Source organism: Astyanax mexicanus, chromosome 5, assembly GCF_023375975.1.
Source record: "Astyanax mexicanus isolate ESR-SI-001 chromosome 5, AstMex3_surface, whole genome shotgun sequence".
In the NCBI taxonomy this organism is placed as follows: domain Eukaryota; kingdom Metazoa; phylum Chordata; class Actinopteri; order Characiformes; family Acestrorhamphidae; genus Astyanax; species Astyanax mexicanus.
In genome coordinates this window covers 17,687,980-17,704,578 of record NC_064412.1, presented here as the reverse complement: position 1 = coordinate 17,704,578, position 16,599 = coordinate 17,687,980, and the positions used below count along the sequence as shown (strand labels likewise).

At 38.0% G+C, this 16,599-nt stretch overlaps 1 protein-coding gene across 1 annotated transcript; it reads left to right on the top strand.

Moving 5' to 3' along the window:
- Positions 1-11,172: 11,172 nt before the first annotated feature.
- slc48a1b (solute carrier family 48 member 1b) lies at positions 11,173-16,048 on the top strand. The gene is made up of 3 exons (XM_007249121.4): positions 11,173-11,649; positions 13,347-13,514; positions 14,659-16,048. Exons 1-3 carry the CDS (start codon positions 11,520-11,522, stop codon positions 14,793-14,795), a joined length of 435 nt encoding a protein of 144 aa, XP_007249183.1. The 5' UTR covers positions 11,173-11,519; the 3' UTR covers positions 14,796-16,048.
- The last annotated feature ends 551 nt before the right edge of the window (positions 16,049-16,599 follow it).

The window sequence follows — 16,599 nt, the reverse complement described above, 5'->3', positions numbered from 1 at the left end:
AAATTATTCAGTGAAATTGACAGCCATATAAGAGGGATTGATGGAAGGATGCATCCACAACCACATGACCGAAAACCATGAGATTGAAATTAATGGATATCTCAGTGCTTCTCTTAGCTGTGTACTTCGTTTGTCACCCTACAACACCTAAAATTATCTTGTTTATTTAAAAAAGTGGAAAGGATAGGTACCCCATCCCTTTCTGAATTTACAACAGTGCTGAGAATACCAGGTATTGCTCTTGACCTATCCAGTATAGTAATACTTACTTTCAGCACAAAGGGCCCACAGGAGCTGCTGTCCTTCTGGTGTGGATGTGGGACTGTGTTGCATGCCCACCTTGAAACATTCAGCCCTCTCTGTCTCATGAAAGATCTGAAATAATAGAAATTACAACACTGATAAGTAGAGAAACCTAATGTATTCCCTTTTCTCATACAGAAATCTAGACCTACCTTGTAACCTCCTGACACCTTTTGAGGTTGTTTCTACTTTCTCCTAAAGGATCTAAGTAGAGAACCCTCTTCTCCGAAGGGATCACAACCTTGAACATATAATACATTAAATGTTTTCAAATTTAAAAAATGCACTTACTTACTTAATTACTTTTAGCATTCTATTAATGGTCAAAAATGTATAAATGAAATAGTTAAATTGAACCAATAAATACTCTATGGCCATTAGAAAGTAATATTAGACATTGTACATTTAGTGCTTTAGAAACTGTTACCATCAGTGTCCAGTGGTGGTTCTGGTTGATAATTCCAATGATATATTTGTACATCAACGGATCCAACTAAAAGTGAAACATAGTTATTGATTATCCAAAATTGTATTAACCCATTAAATATAAAGTCACTTCATTATTACATACAACAAAATACAACAAAAAAGTAATCCACTAACTTTCACTTTTGCCCGCTTGCAGATGTTTGCCATTTCAAATGTATCTATCGCCACAACTTTGTCAGGGGACTGCCTATTATAATCTTCAACAATGAGGCGCATGTAGGCATTCATGACCTGATGGAAAAAATAAAAAAGACGCATAATTTGTTGCCTAAAGACACAAATAAGGAGGTTCGGTTGCAATGGTATTAATGTAACAGCCACAATCCTTTCCTTTGCTGGCTTCTGACATTGAGCCTCCACACCCTGCCCCCCACACTGAATTTAGGAAGTGGTGACTTTTGCTTGCCTTTCTTAATTTTTTCTTGAGTTTTTTCAATGTTTGCCTTTGCTTGGGTGAGAATGTCATTCAGCCTTAATGCAGACTCTGTGACTTCTTCACATGCCACCATTTCCTCAACTGTGCTGTCAATCTGAAAAATAGTTTTAAATGAAGGAACAGTTTTAAAAAAAGTAAAACTTTAATATGTATTCGTTTTTGGATATTTAACATGGTCATTTAAATGTCATGTCCATACCTTGTACTGCTCAGGGACCTCTGAAGGGTAGCGGGCCTCTCTCCCAAACATAAGAAAGTAAGGAGAGTATTTTGTGGTCATCTGCTTCTTTGTTCTAAGCCCAAACATTACGGCATCAAGGTGCTTGTCCCATTCTTTTGGCTTTTTGCTAACCAGCTTGGAAAGGGCTCTAATAATAACAATAAAAAAAGGATTAAATATAGTTTGTACGTATTCTGTGTTATATGGGGAAAAATAGTGTAAGAGTTAACAGAAGAACTGCAACAACACAAAATCTACAGTGATTACAAAGCCTAACTTGGTGCCATTAAAAAATAATCATTATCAGTGAAGTAAAAAAAATACTATCATACCTCTGTATTACTCCATTCATTCTTTCCACCAAACCATTGGTCTGTGGATGATAGGGTGCACAGAGGCTCCTTTTGATGTCCAGAACTTCACAGACATGTTTGTTGAGCTGAAAATCAAAAGGATATAAGTCATGAATATGGTGTACCAAATAAACTGCCTAGAGTGAATGCTTTTTTTGTCATTGTGCATTTTTGCGTGTTCTGCTCTGTTTAATCAAGGGATACATGGACATCATTTATGTTTCAACACAAGTAAAAACTGTTGTTGCTTTCCTGCATGTGCCGTGCCGCAATGCAGGAAATTTCTGGACCTTTACACATGAGAAGACTGAAAATATGTGATCAGTCAGTAAGCTATTTACCCTTTCTGAATCAGGCTGTGTGAATGAGCCTCATGGGGAAGCAGACTCCTCTCCCCAGCTCATCGCTCCAGCAAACAGCTTTACCAGCACAGGTGACTGGTGACATTTATATCGTAAATATAATCTGATCTGTGACTCTAAACCCAGAATTTGTTATGGTCAGTAAGAGGAAATCACATTAACGTGACTGAGCTGATATGTCGACTTCATTTATAAACAGTATGTATATGTATTAAAACACACAAAATAATAATTATTAACACACCAATAATAAGGATTTATTTTACATATTTTACGCACATTTTTAAGGGACAATTTTTCTGTCCATAAAAACATTTCTCGTGGCCTGTATGTTACTTAATTTCTATTTGTTGCCACTTAAACTTACAATATCATAATTTTGCACTTTTTTGTTAACAAAGAATTTGTTTAAATATCGGTTTAGTATTTAGTGCAATTTTCTCAACGGAACCTGACAGTCCACTTACATGTGTTGTACTTCTATTATGTTTAATTTATTTATGATACTAAAATATTTTTATATTGGAAGCCTAATGTGTGAATGTTCATTTCATTTTATAATTGTGTAATTGTACTTTTATGCTACTATATTATTAATTTGGTACATTGTCTTAATGCTCCCTGGTGCTGTGAAATACAATATTATCGGTTATCGCAATAATTTCTGGGACAATATATCAACTGGAAGTTTTGTTATCGTGATCGCCCTAGTATAATAGGAATACAGACAGTTTTTAGGTAACTATTGTAGTATTCGAAAATATAAACATAGTGAACACTTACCTCGTTTACAAACTCCTTACCCTGGTCAGTCAGCACTCTTTTGGGTGTCTCGAATTGGTGCACAAATTTCAGCAAGCAGTCAGTGACTTCTTTAGCAGATTTGTTTTTTATTGGGCACGCTTGTGGCCATTTGGTGACATAATCAACTATGACACAGATATACTGGTTGCCACTGTCAGTGTAAGTTTGCCAATAAGATCCATCCCAATTAGTTCAAATGGCTGCTTTACCTTAAAGAAATAAGACAGGAAAACAAATTATTGCATTTGTGATGATGACAACATAATCATAAATTTTATTATATTATTCTTATCAATCTGACCATATCTAAACACTGTTTCTTTTTATTTAACATTATATCTGCTGATCTTATTTCAAATATCACAATTTTTTCAGTGTAAAGCATGCTGCATTTTATTCCATATATGAATGTGCTAAACACGTAAATACATAATTTTTTTTATTATTTATCCGTGTCTAATTTATATTGTTGTGATTTATGAAAGTTTCTAAAACTGTAAAACATCTGTATTTAATGTTGTTACTATTAAAACAAATACATTACATGACATTCGAACAGGACATAGGTTTCAATCCTGTCTGCAATAGGCCAGTGGCACTGCAGTTTTTTTTTTCAAGCAAGGAGAGCACACCAAATTTAATCAATCAGCCTAAGTCTATAGACAACTAATCAGGATAGAAATCCTTCTTTATTGAAACAAAAACCTGCAGCCACATCGGCCCTTTGAGGACAGGTTTGACACCTGTGAAATAGGACATGCAGAAAATTAGTCATACCACAATAGGTGTGTACTCCACTTCCTGCTTTATGGAGATTTGGCTGGCCTGGCATGGAACACACTGTGCCACCTTATTTAAAATACAGACATTTCAAATGTTAACATAGGTATTTATAATTGCTTGGCTTTCACAAATTACATGGAACAGTGCTATGACATGGAATTCTAATGGATAATTTAATTACAATGTTTATATGGCTATACCCACTATAAGAAAGTGTGGAAATACATTAAATATGATACACCTCTAAACTATTGTGGATACTCATATTATTATTGAGTTAATGTTTTTCAGCCCACCTATTGCTAAAAGGTGTATAAAATCAAGCACCTACTCGTACTGTTTACACAAACACAAGGACTAGAATGGGTTGTACTGAAGAGACCTGTGACATTAAATCTGAAAATATCAGTACATTTTTTGCTTTGGTTCCTCTGCCCCAGTGAATTGTAAGTATGCTTTATAGTGTAGCATCTAAGAGCAACAACTCAGCTATGAAGATCACTCAAATAAGAGAGCAAGGCACCAAGAGCTGAAATGCATAGAACATTAAATGCTATTCTCAGCTATATCATTCTCTGAATGTAACATCAGCACCAGAACTGTGAATTAAGGGCTTCATGAAATGCATTTTCATGGCCGAGCAGCTGCTCACAAGTCGAAGATGACTGTATGAAATGTCAAGATCATTCTCAGCATTGCAGTGACACGCTGGTGTTATTGTGTGTTGGGCTGGTATGAGTGGATCAGATACAGTAGCTCCGTTTACAGTGTAGGAACAATGTGGTGTATCAGTGTATATATAATAACAAATAATAACTTTGTGTATTTGTGTTGAACATTACAGTTTTGTAGTAATTTGCTATTAAAATAAGACAAAGTATAACCACCCATGTGTCGATGTCCGAGGACATGCCAGGCCAGTAAAACCTCCTGGAGATGACATCTCTGGTCTTTCTTTGCCCACAGTGGGCTCCGATGCTGCTAGCATGAAAATCTTTGAAAATGCTGTTTACTTGTTCTGCGCCACAAACAACTTTTGTTTTCAAAGCAAAGGAAGTCCCTTTGCGTCGGCTATAGTATAATTCCCCATCTGTGAAGTAATTGATGTAAATGGAATATAAAAGTCAGTTCAGCCACATTTCCATATTTTCCAGAATAAAACATGTATGAAAACTGTTCCAGAGGATTCCACTGATATAGGTAAAGGTATTACACAACTGTCCAGACAGACATGTCCCTTAAAGGTTTTAAAAAATAATGTCAATACAATATCTATAATGTGTAAGGTCCACTTTAAAGGCAAACTGAAAATAAAGCTGTAGGCCCCAGCCATAGCCATATTGAAAGACGCATCATAAGAGGATGGTGGACCTACATGACGATTCTTCACTTCACCTTCTAGACCTTCTAGACCAATATAGAACAAAATGTAATCCAAAAAGAAGCAAATATCATCTTACCTTCAATATCATATGTGTGAGCCTTCTTCCTAAAAGTGTTTCTTTCCACTTTTGTGAGGCCGACGGGATAAGTACCATGTGTTTTATATGCGACGATCTGTTTATAAATAACGGGATCCATTTTCCAAGTTAAGGAAAAACTAACAGACGAATTACGGATAAATGAACAAAAGAATAGCTGTTGAAATTGTACAAAAATAGCTTCGCAGGTAAATAAGTAAAAGCTGAACAAACTGAAAACTGTCACTCTGCTCTGTCCCATCAATCACAACAACTGACGTCACGAAACTTACTGCAGCCAGATTTTTTTTTTTACGTGATTTATTTGTTATTGTTGTCAGTAAATATATCAATGGAATACAAAAGATAAATATTAAAGTAAAATATGAATTAATAACAGTTATAATAATACAAAGTAATTAATTAAAGGACACTCATGATTGAAAAAACACAATATTACATTGTAGTATATAAATACTATTCTTTATTTATAAAAACATACTTATTCAGACATACAGATTATCAAATAATACTCCAAGAATTGCAATTCTCGAAATAAAGCCCCCCTGTTAAAGATAGAGTGAAATGCATCACAGGACATACTCTCCATACCAGGACATGTATGTAAAATAAATTACAGGACATTGAGACCTTGCAGTGCTGAGATCATAGGGGGAGTATGATTTCGGCAGGCATAAAAATAATGCTGCCAAAATTATACTCCCCCCATTAGAAGCCCCACTGTTAAACTCAGAGTGAAATCCATCACAGAACATACTCTCCATACCAGGACATGTATGTAAAATAAATTACATGACCTTCAGACCTTGCAGTGCTGAGATCATAGGGGGAGTATGATTTCGGCAGGCATAAAAATAATGCTGCCAAAATTATACTCCCCCCATTAGAAGCCCCCCTGTTAAACTCAGAGTGAAATCCATCACAGGACATACTCTCCATACCAGGACATGTATGTAAAATAAATTACATGACCTTCAGACCTTGCAGTGCTGAGATCATAGGGGGAGTATGATTTCGGCAGGCATAAAAATGATGCTGCCAAAATTATACTCCCCCCATTAGAAGCCCCCCTGTTAAAGATAGAGTGAAATGCATCACAGGACATACTCTACACACCAGGACATGTATGTAAAATAAATTACAGGACATTGAGACCTTGCAGTGCTGAGATCATAGGGGGAGTATGATTTCGGCAGGCATAAAAAATAATGCTGCCAAAATTATACTCCCCCCATTAGAAGCCCCCCTGTTAAACTCAGAGTGAAATCCATCACAGGACATACTCTCCATACCAGGACATGTATGTAAAATAAATTACAGGACATTGAGACCCTGCATTGCTGAGATCATAGGGGGAGTATGATTTCGGCAGGCATAAAAATAATGCTGCCAAAATTATACTCCCCCCATTAGAAGCCCCCCTGTTAAACTCAGAGTGAAATCCATCACAGGACATACTCTCCATACCAGGACATGTATGTAAAATAAATTACAGGACATTGAGACCCTGCATTGCTGAGATCATAGGGGGAGTATGATTTCGGCAGGCATAAAAATAATGCTGCCAAAATTATACTCCCCCCATTAGAAGCCCCCCTGTTAAAGATAGAGTGAAATCCATCACAGGACATACTCTACACACCAGGACATGTATGTAAAATGAATTACATGACATTTAGAACCCTGCAGAGCTGAGATCATAGGGGGTGGGGGTTAATTTCGGCAGGCATAAAAATATTATGCTGCCCCCATTTGAAGCCCCTCTGTTAAAATCCATCACAGGACATACTCTACTGCCAAAATTATACAACCCCCAATAAAGCCTTTGGTATGTATTGTTTACTATACAAGGAAAGATAAGACACCAAAAGTGAATCATTCATATGTTAATGCAAAAGATGAACATCATTTTAACAAGTTATCCTAGTGAATGTGAAAGCTACTAGCATTTCAAAACAAATCTATTTACATAAATCTGCTACTATCATTTTTAGGTTCAGGCGACTTTGTTATGCAGTAAAGTGTGAACTAGAATAAAAAAAGTCTGCGTATAGTGCAATGACACACCGTCGGCTGTGTTTTCACTTCACAGTTGTGGATTAAAACAGTGTTTAATATGTAAAACTCATCTTTATGACTAAAAAGCATGCTGCGAGAAACATTGTGTATAGTTCCTTATATTAAACTGACCTGGTTTACCCAAACTAATCACAATGAGAGTCCTCGTTTGGCTTTTGATTACACTGTGCTGTTTGATGTGAAGGAAAATGAAAGATAAAGCGTAATTAACACACAGAAGTGACCAAAATCGCGAGTCTCTTAGTTGCGCCAACAAGTTAACGTCATGCGCGCGCCCGCGAAGGGGAGTCGGATTCTGCGGGGAGTCGGATTTCGGCACAACAATAATGCTGCCAAAATTATACTCCCCCCATTAGAAGCCCCCCTGTTAAACTCAGAGTGAAATGCATCACAGGACATACTCTACACACCAGGACATGTATGTAAAATAAATTACAGGACACTGAGACCCTGCATTGCTGAGATCATAGGGGGAGTATGATTTCGGCAGGCATAAAAATAATGCTGCCAAAATTATACTCCCCCCATTGGAAGCCCCCCTGTTAAAGATAGAGTGAAATGCATCACAGGACATACTCTCCATACCAGGACATGTATGTAAAATAAATTACAGGACATTGAGACCCTGCATTGCTGAGATCATAGGGGGAGTATGATTTCGGCAGGCATAAAAATGATGCTGCCTAAATTATACTCCCCCCTTAAGAAGCCCCCTGTTAAAGATAGAGTGAAATGCATCACAGGACATACTCTACACACCAGGACATGTATGTAAAATAAATTACAGGACATTGAGACCTTGCAGTGCTGAGATCATAGGGGGAGTATGATTGCGGCAGGCATAAAAATAATGCTGCCAAAATTATACTCCCCCCATTAGAAGCCCCCCTGTTAAACTCAGAGTGAAATCCATCACAGGACATACTCTCCATACCAGGACATGTATGTAAAATAAATTACATGACCTTCAGACCTTGCAGTGCTGAGATCATAGGGGGAGTATGATTTCAGCAGGCATAAAAATGATGCTGCCAAAATTATACTCCCCCCTTAAGAAGCCCCCTGTTAAAGATAGAGTGAAATCCATCACAGGACATACTCTACACACCAGGACATGTATGTAAAATAAATTACAGGACACTGAGACCCTGCATTGCTGAGATCATAGAGGGAGTATGATTTCGGCAGGCATAAAAATAATGCTGCCAAAATTATACTCCCCCCATTAGAAGCCCCCCTGTTAAACTCAGAGTGAAATCCATCACAGAACATACTCTCCATACCAGGACATGTATGTAAAATAAATTACAGGACACTGAGACCCTGCATTGCTGAGATCATAGGGGGAGTATGATTTCGGCAGGCATAAAAATAATGCTGCCAAAATTATACTCCCCCCATTGGAAGCCCCCCTGTTAAAGATAGAGTGAAATGCATCACAGGACATACTCTCCATACCAGGACATGTATGTAAAATAAATTACAGGACATTGAGACCCTGCATTGCTGAGATCATAGGGGGAGTATGATTTCGGCAGGCATAAAAATGATGCTGCCTAAATTATACTCCCCCCTTAAGAAGCCCCCTGTTAAAGATAGAGTGAAATGCATCACAGGACATACTCTACACACCAGGACATGTATGTAAAATAAATTACAGGACATTGAGACCTTGCAGTGCTGAGATCATAGGGGGAGTATGATTGCGGCAGGCATAAAAATAATGCTGCCAAAATTATACTCCCCCCATTAGAAGCCCCCCTGTTAAACTCAGAGTGAAATCCATCACAGGACATACTCTCCATACCAGGACATGTATGTAAAATAAATTACATGACCTTCAGACCTTGCAGTGCTGAGATCATAGGGGGAGTATGATTTCAGCAGGCATAAAAATGATGCTGCCAAAATTATACTCCCCCCTTAAGAAGCCCCCTGTTAAAGATAGAGTGAAATGCATCACAGGACATACTCTACACACCAGGACATGTATGTAAAATAAATTACAGGACATTGAGACCTTGCAGTGCTGAGATCATAGGGGGAGTATGATTTCGGCAGGCATAAAAATAATGCTGCCAAAATTATACTCCCCCCATTAGAAGCCCCCCTGTTAAACTCAGAGTGAAATCCATCACAGGACATACTCTCCATACCAGGACATGTATGTAAAATAAATTACAGGACATTGAGACCCTGCATTGCTGAGATCATAGGGGGAGTATGATTTCGGCAGGCATAAAAATAATGCTGCCAAAATTATACTCCCCCCATTAGAAGCCCCCCTGTTAAAGATAGAGTGAAATCCATCACAGGACATACTCTACACACCAGGACATGTATGTAAAATGAATTACATGACATTTAGAACCCTGCAGAGCTGAGATCATAGGGGGTGGGGGTTAATTTCGGCAGGCATAAAAATATTATGCTGCCCCCATTTGAAGCCCCTCTGTTAAAATCCATCACAGGACATACTCTACTGCCAAAATTATACAACCCCCAATAAAGCCTTTGGTATGTATTGTTTACTATACAAGGAAAGATAAGACACCAAAAGTGAATCATTCATATGTTAATGCAAAAGATGAACATCATTTTAACAAGTTATCCTAGTGAATGTGAAAGCTACTAGCATTTCAAAACAAATCTATTTACATAAATCTGCTACTATCATTTTTAGGTTCAGGCGACTTTGTTATGCAGTAAAGTGTGAACTAGAATAAAAAAAGTCTGCGTATAGTGCAATGACACACCGTCGGCTGTGTTTTCACTTCACAGTTGTGGATTAAAACAGTGTTTAATATGTAAAACTCATCTTTATGACTAAAAAGCATGCTGCGAGAAACATTGTGTATAGTTCCTTATATTAAACTGACCTGGTTTACCCAAACTAATCACAATGAGAGTCCTCGTTTGGCTTTTGATTACACTGTGCTGTTTGATGTGAAGGAAAATGAAAGATAAAGCGTAATTAACACACAGAAGTGACCAAAATCGCGAGTCTCTTAGTTGCGCCAACAAGTTAACGTCATGCGCGCGCCCGCGAAGGGGAGTCGGATTCTGCGGGGAGTCGGATTTCGGCACAACACCGGACCTACTGAGAAGGATTTAATTCTGACAGTGTTCATTTGAAGCACCGGAACTTTTCTTCCCTTTATAAAGAGATAGTGAGCGGAAAACGGGCGGAAAACGAAAACGGGCGGAAACTAAAGACACGCCGAGCGCGCGAGAGAGAGACAGGGGAGAAAGCGAGACGCGTGTGATTGGGGAAGAGCGGAGGGGGAATGGGTAAGGGAGCGGTGTGTGTGTGTGTGTGTGTGTGTGTGTGTGTGTGTGTGTGTGTGTGTGTGTGTGTGTGTGTGTGTGTGTGTGGAGGAGATGAGGTGGAGAGAGAGAGAGAGAGAGAGTAACGCACAGTGACTTAAATAAGTAACTTTAATCTGATTACTGGATTGGAAATAGTAACGCGTTAGATTACTCGTTACTGACATCACTGATTTTGAGATACTAAGTTATTATTTTGAGATAGCAAGTCATTATTTTTTTAAGTTTAAGTTTTTTCTTTCAAAATTATGAGATAGCATCACAAAATAATGAGATAGTATCACAAAATAATGTTTATCACAAAATAATGAGATAGTATCACAAAATAATGACTTCTTAAAATAATGACTTACTATCTCAAAAAATGACTTTCTCAAATAATGAGATAGCAGTTTACTTAAAAATGCTAACAAAAAGTGCTGGTTTATTTATGTATTTATTTTTTAGGTGGCGGGAATCTGCTTCCATAGGATGATGAGCCGCTCGGTTTAGTCCGGGTAAAGTTTTGCAGCGTCTTCCGCCCCGCTAGATGTCGCACTTGTATGTAAATCGGAAGAAGGGAGGCTGGTGAAATCCCCCGAGTTGTGAATTGCATAATAAACGCTGTTATTGGAGCTATAGAGTGAGCAGCACTGAAGAGGAGACAGACTGTTTAAGATCAGCTGCAGGAGTTCAGCACCGGGTCGGCTTGCCCTGTGTATTTAGACTGTGTTATTTAATCCAAGTACGGCGGCCGAGTCGGGACCGGGGGTTCGGTTAGCAGCAGCAGCAACAGCAGCGCGGTGTGTTTACCGCAGGTCCTGGGGTGATAGTGTTATGCCGGACTGCTCTCTGGCGATTAGTTTGACTGTTTTTTGAGGACAGGCGCACAACGGCGGACTAATGGCCATCAATAAGACGTACATTAGCCTCAGCTACTCCTGTGTGGGGGTTCTGGTGGGCTTCTCCGCTTTTCTGGTCTGGAACTTCGCCTACAAACAGCCGTGGACTGCAGCCATGGGGGGCTTAGCAGGTAACAACACCAACCAAAAACACCTGGAGGCATCTTTACACTAACACCTAACTAACAGCTACCTCTAAAAACAGCGACTAAAAAAGTTAAAAAGCAAAATCTGAAAGTGCTTCTCTACTTTCGGTTTATAAACTGATTTGCAAACTGAACCCACAATTTTGCAAAACTGTAACACTGGATTTACAATTCATCACCATAAACTGTTCCTCTAGAATTTCAGTTCATGTGTTTCCACACACGTAAAATATAGCCTAATATCTGACACGTGTAACCTATTTATAACAAAATAACAAAAACAATACCAAATACGATTTACTGATTTACAAATCAGTCAAGCTAAAATGTTAAAATGTGGGTACAGTTTATTCATCAGTAAGTTAATAAACCGAAAGTACGGATCAATAAAGTACATATTTTGCGTTTTTCTGGCTAGTGACTCTTCCAAGTCTCCGTACTGCTTTACCAGCCAATGACATTTGGGTATCTGGGTAGACATCTGCTTTGTTTCTGTTGTTGTTTGTTCCTGTCGCCTCTCTCTCTCTCTCTCTCTCTCTCTCTCTCTCTCTCTCTCTCTCTCTCTCTCTCTCTCTCTGTCTCTGTCTCTCTCTCTCTCTCTCTCTCTCTCTGTCTCTTTATATGTATATATATATGCACTCACACACACACACACAGCTCTGGAAAAAAAATAAGCGACCGATTAAAAATGATGAGTTTCTTTGATTTTTACCAAATTTAAATTCTCTGGAATATAATCAAGAGTAAGACGATACCACAAGCTATTAAACCAAGCTGAACTACTTGAATTTTTGCACATAAAGTTATCAAAAAGCAGTGTGTAAGACTGGTGGAGGAAAACATGCCAAAATGCATGAAAACTGTGATTAAAAATCAGGGTTAATTCACTTAATGTTGATTTCAGAACTCTTAAAACTTTACGAATTTGAACTTTGCATTATGTGAGGTCTGAAAGCTCTGTATCTTTTTTGTTGTCAGTCATTTCTCGTTTTCTGCTAATAAATGCTCGAAGTGACAATGTTTTTATTTGAAATTTAGGAGAATTGTTGTCCATAGATTATAGAACAAAAGTTTTTGTTTTTTAAACAAACAAAGAAAAAAGTCCATCAGGACCCCACCCTTCCGTAAATGAACCTGTTTGCACTTTTTAATCGTGAACCCATTTGATTGTGAAATAACACACCCTTTATGTATTATTATGCATGTAAGATTTATAACATTTAGTATTAATGCTTCTAATATACCAATAACTTCAAAAGCAATCACTCCCCCCTTTGTGTTGTAAAGAGGGTCAGTGATTGCATTGACCATCACAATCTGCTTGTACTTTGAGCTTCAGTGAGCTTCCTCTGTCAACAACCTCTCGCACAGTACGTGTAACTGGTAGAGACTTAATGTTAAAGTCAAGTAAGTGTGTGTGTTTAGTGTGTGTGTGTGTGGGGGGGGGGCATCTTTGGTGTAAGGGTCATCATCATGTTGCATGACACAAAAGTCTTGATGCATCTCGGAGTGGGTAAATGCACCGTCATAAAATTCAGACAGGAACATGTTTGCATGTGAGGATGAAACAGCAAAACAGAATGCTGATGCTCACATAAAGAAGAAGTGAATGTAAGCTGATGAGCCATATTTGTACTTTCTTTGACCAGTAGCACTATGTGTGTGTGTTCACATTTCTGCAGGTGTTCTGGCACTTTGGACTCTGGTCACACACACCATGTACCTGCAGGACTACTGGAGAACTTGGCTGAAAGGCCTGAAGATCTTTTTGTTTATGGGTCTCTTTTTCTGCCTGCTGTCCATCATCGCCTTCATCACCTTCCTCTGTCTAGCAGTGTCTCGGAAAGAATGTAAGTTTAGCTCAGCTCCCAAGATCAAATTTCAAGTGTCTTGTTCTCTTACAGTTGTACAATGAATTGTTTGTTGTGAGGCTCATATAAATACTCTATACCAAACACAAACACAAATAAATGTATTGCTGATAGTTGAGTAAATGTGGATATGTGCACTCTAGGAAGGAAAGAAAAACGCACATTATTGCCATTGCACAGCAGGACAACAGAATTCGGCCTATGCATTTAATGCATTGGTGGCAGTAAAAACACAGGAGCATTGGGTCAAGGGCACCTCAGCTGTGAATGTTGAGATTAGAGAACGCTGTTACATTAGTCTCCTCACTCCCACCTCCTTCTGATCCAGGGAATTGAATACAGAAGCCTCTCCAGTGCAGGCAGCAAGTGCTGCAACATAACCACAATGATATTGGGTGGACTGCCATCAGTCAATATTCTGTATTTGCATTTCATTTGTTTTCCTGTTGAGAAGACTGTGGCTTGTGTTGCCTCATGGCTGTCACGGCTCAGTGTTTTTAAACCACATCTGTTCTATCCAAACGCTCAATTTACATAACAGACCACTGCTCAGTCTGTATGTTTTCACTGCAGCCCTGAGGGAAGTATTACTGTAAAAACTAACAGTGGCATAAAAAAATAAGCAGTTAATATATGGTTCATAAGCACCTGGAACTGCTACTAGTTAGTGCGTCTACATTTTCATCAGTCATAAATGTCAGAGAAAAATTCACACAGGCTTTACTAGGAAGAATATTCAAAACAATCACAAAATACCTACAAAAAAGTTATCCCTTAAGGTTTAATGCTATAAACTAAAAGTATTAAAAAGGCCATGTTAATGTAAACACATTTAAATCAGTTTCAGGATAAAACATTGGCGACAACATTGGTTTAAAAGTACAGCACTCAGTATTTTAGCTTATTTCACAACTGAATTACGAAAAAAAAAAAATTATCCACATGCTCCCTTTATATAAGACCACTTCTCGGTCTGTATGTTTTCACTGCAGCTCTACTTCATAATTAGGAGTTGGTCAACTAGAAGTTGCATCTCTGTACTGAAGAGCTGACTTTTGACCTTCAGTTGTACATTTTTTAAACAAAACATATGATGAGATTTTGTGTCATTTTGTGTTCACAGCCCTGAAGGACCCCAATAGCCTGTACCTGTCGTGTGTGTGGAGCTTCATGAGTTTGAAGTGGGCGTTCCTGCTCGCCCTGTACTCGCACCGATACCGCAAAGAGTTTGCTGACATCTCCATTCTCAGCGACTTCTGAAAGATACACTTTCTTATGCAAAGACTCTCACTTTCATATACTAGATAATCAAACTTATCTAACTAGTTAAAAGAGTGCTTGGCAGGGTTTTAATAGATCAGTGAGACTTGATTGGAAGAAGGGAAGGAGTAATGAATCGCACAGAATTGCAGAAAGGGACTAGGAAAGACTAGACAGGATAAGGATAGTGAGAGACTTAATGAATTGACAGTGAAAGAAGGACATATATATCTTGATCAGTTAGTGGGGTAATGAGTTACATATTTCTGGCTCTTTCTCACCTTCTTTCTCTTCTTGCTGGCAGAATCCAGAGAGGATGATGGGAATGAAGGGAAGATGTTTTGTGGTTGTTATTAAGTTATATTAAGTTTCTTTTATGCATTAGTGCAGACATGCACTTCAATATTGTTTTATGAGTGTATGGTCATTATGGGCATTTCTGAGCCTTTGGGAGTTGTCTTGTGTCATCTGTGTAGAATTTGATCTTTTTCCTCTTTATTAAAGAGTCTAGCAGACATCCTGCTGGCTTTGAGATATTTGGGATTTTGATCTGCCATCTCAGCAGATAAGGGACATAGAGAAGCATTAAGATTTTAAGATAAAAAATGTTTTAAGGGTGCTCACTCTCTATCTTGTCCTATCCTTGAATATTATTTTTAATATATTTTTATGTGTTTGACTTGTATGTGTTGTCTCTGTCCTACAAACCTTATATATGTGTGTCGCTTTACCCATTAGGTTGAAAAGGCCTTTTTCTCTTTAGGACCAGCGATGCAGGAACAGGTCTGCTTTGATGACTGTTGACTTTTATGAATGAGCACTTTATTATCTGTTATGGTTGAGATTCAGTGAATGGATTGGTGGAGACATGCCAAAGCCAATCATTACACACTCTAGTGTTCTGTGTGTTAGCTAAAATGTTATATGGAGCCATTTCCTTGTGCGGTGTGAAGAAAAAGAAATATAGGCATTTTATAGCTTTTTTTTGTATTTGGCATCATGGGCAGATGTCAGTTGGTTGAATGCCATTAAATGATGAGCAAAGCTGGGTGACTTTCTAAACTGTCCAGTCAAGCAAACATACTAATGTTTTAATGCTATTTTGACTAGTAGTTGTCTTTCAAGGCATTTTATAAATGTACCCATAAACTGTATTGAATGTACCCATGTTTAGGATGTATGTGTCTGTCTGTATGTACATGTATATGTGGACACAACACAACAGTTAAATAAAAATACACTTTTATGTCAAATGTTTGCTTTATGTTTATATACAGGGCAGCCTTGACTCCAGTCACAGCATTTCTGTTACTGTAAAAAGTTAAGTGATTACAAAATAAGCTGAGCTATAAAATGGATACAGTTTTTGTTAAATAAAAGTATTATAAACATAATAGGATCCTACTTTGGCAGAAAATGCTGCACACTGGGCTTAGGCTATGCGATTTCAGCATAGAATGTCCATACAATTCCTGAAACAGCATTCCAGATGTGTTTTGTTTTATGTCACAGAAAACTTAAGAAAATGTTACATTCTTATAAATTGTAATATAGTAAGGTAAATTATAACATAAGGCTAAATATAACATAAACCAGTAGAAATGCAGGGAATTTGTGGGGATATGTGAAGGCTGTTCTATCACAGCAGTTCACAGTGCTACAGAACAACAACAATATTTAAACTAAGTCAGTTTTATTTTCACTTTCTTCTATTCAAACCCTTAGATTAAACTTGTAAAAGCAAGCAGTTCTGGATTTATCCTGTATATTTCAGGCATGGTTTTCTCCAAAATAACAACTTCAC

Coding starts and splice junctions, on each gene's coding strand:
- slc48a1b (XM_007249121.4), top strand. CDS start 11,520: ATGGCCATCAATAAGACGTACATTAGCCTCAGCTACTCCTGTGTGGGG. Junction 11,650..13,346: donor AGCCATGGGGGGCTTAGCAG/GTAACAACACCA, acceptor ACATTTCTGCAG/GTGTTCTGGCACTTTGGACT. Junction 13,515..14,658: donor AGCAGTGTCTCGGAAAGAAT/GTAAGTTTAGCT, acceptor TTGTGTTCACAG/CCCTGAAGGACCCCAATAGC.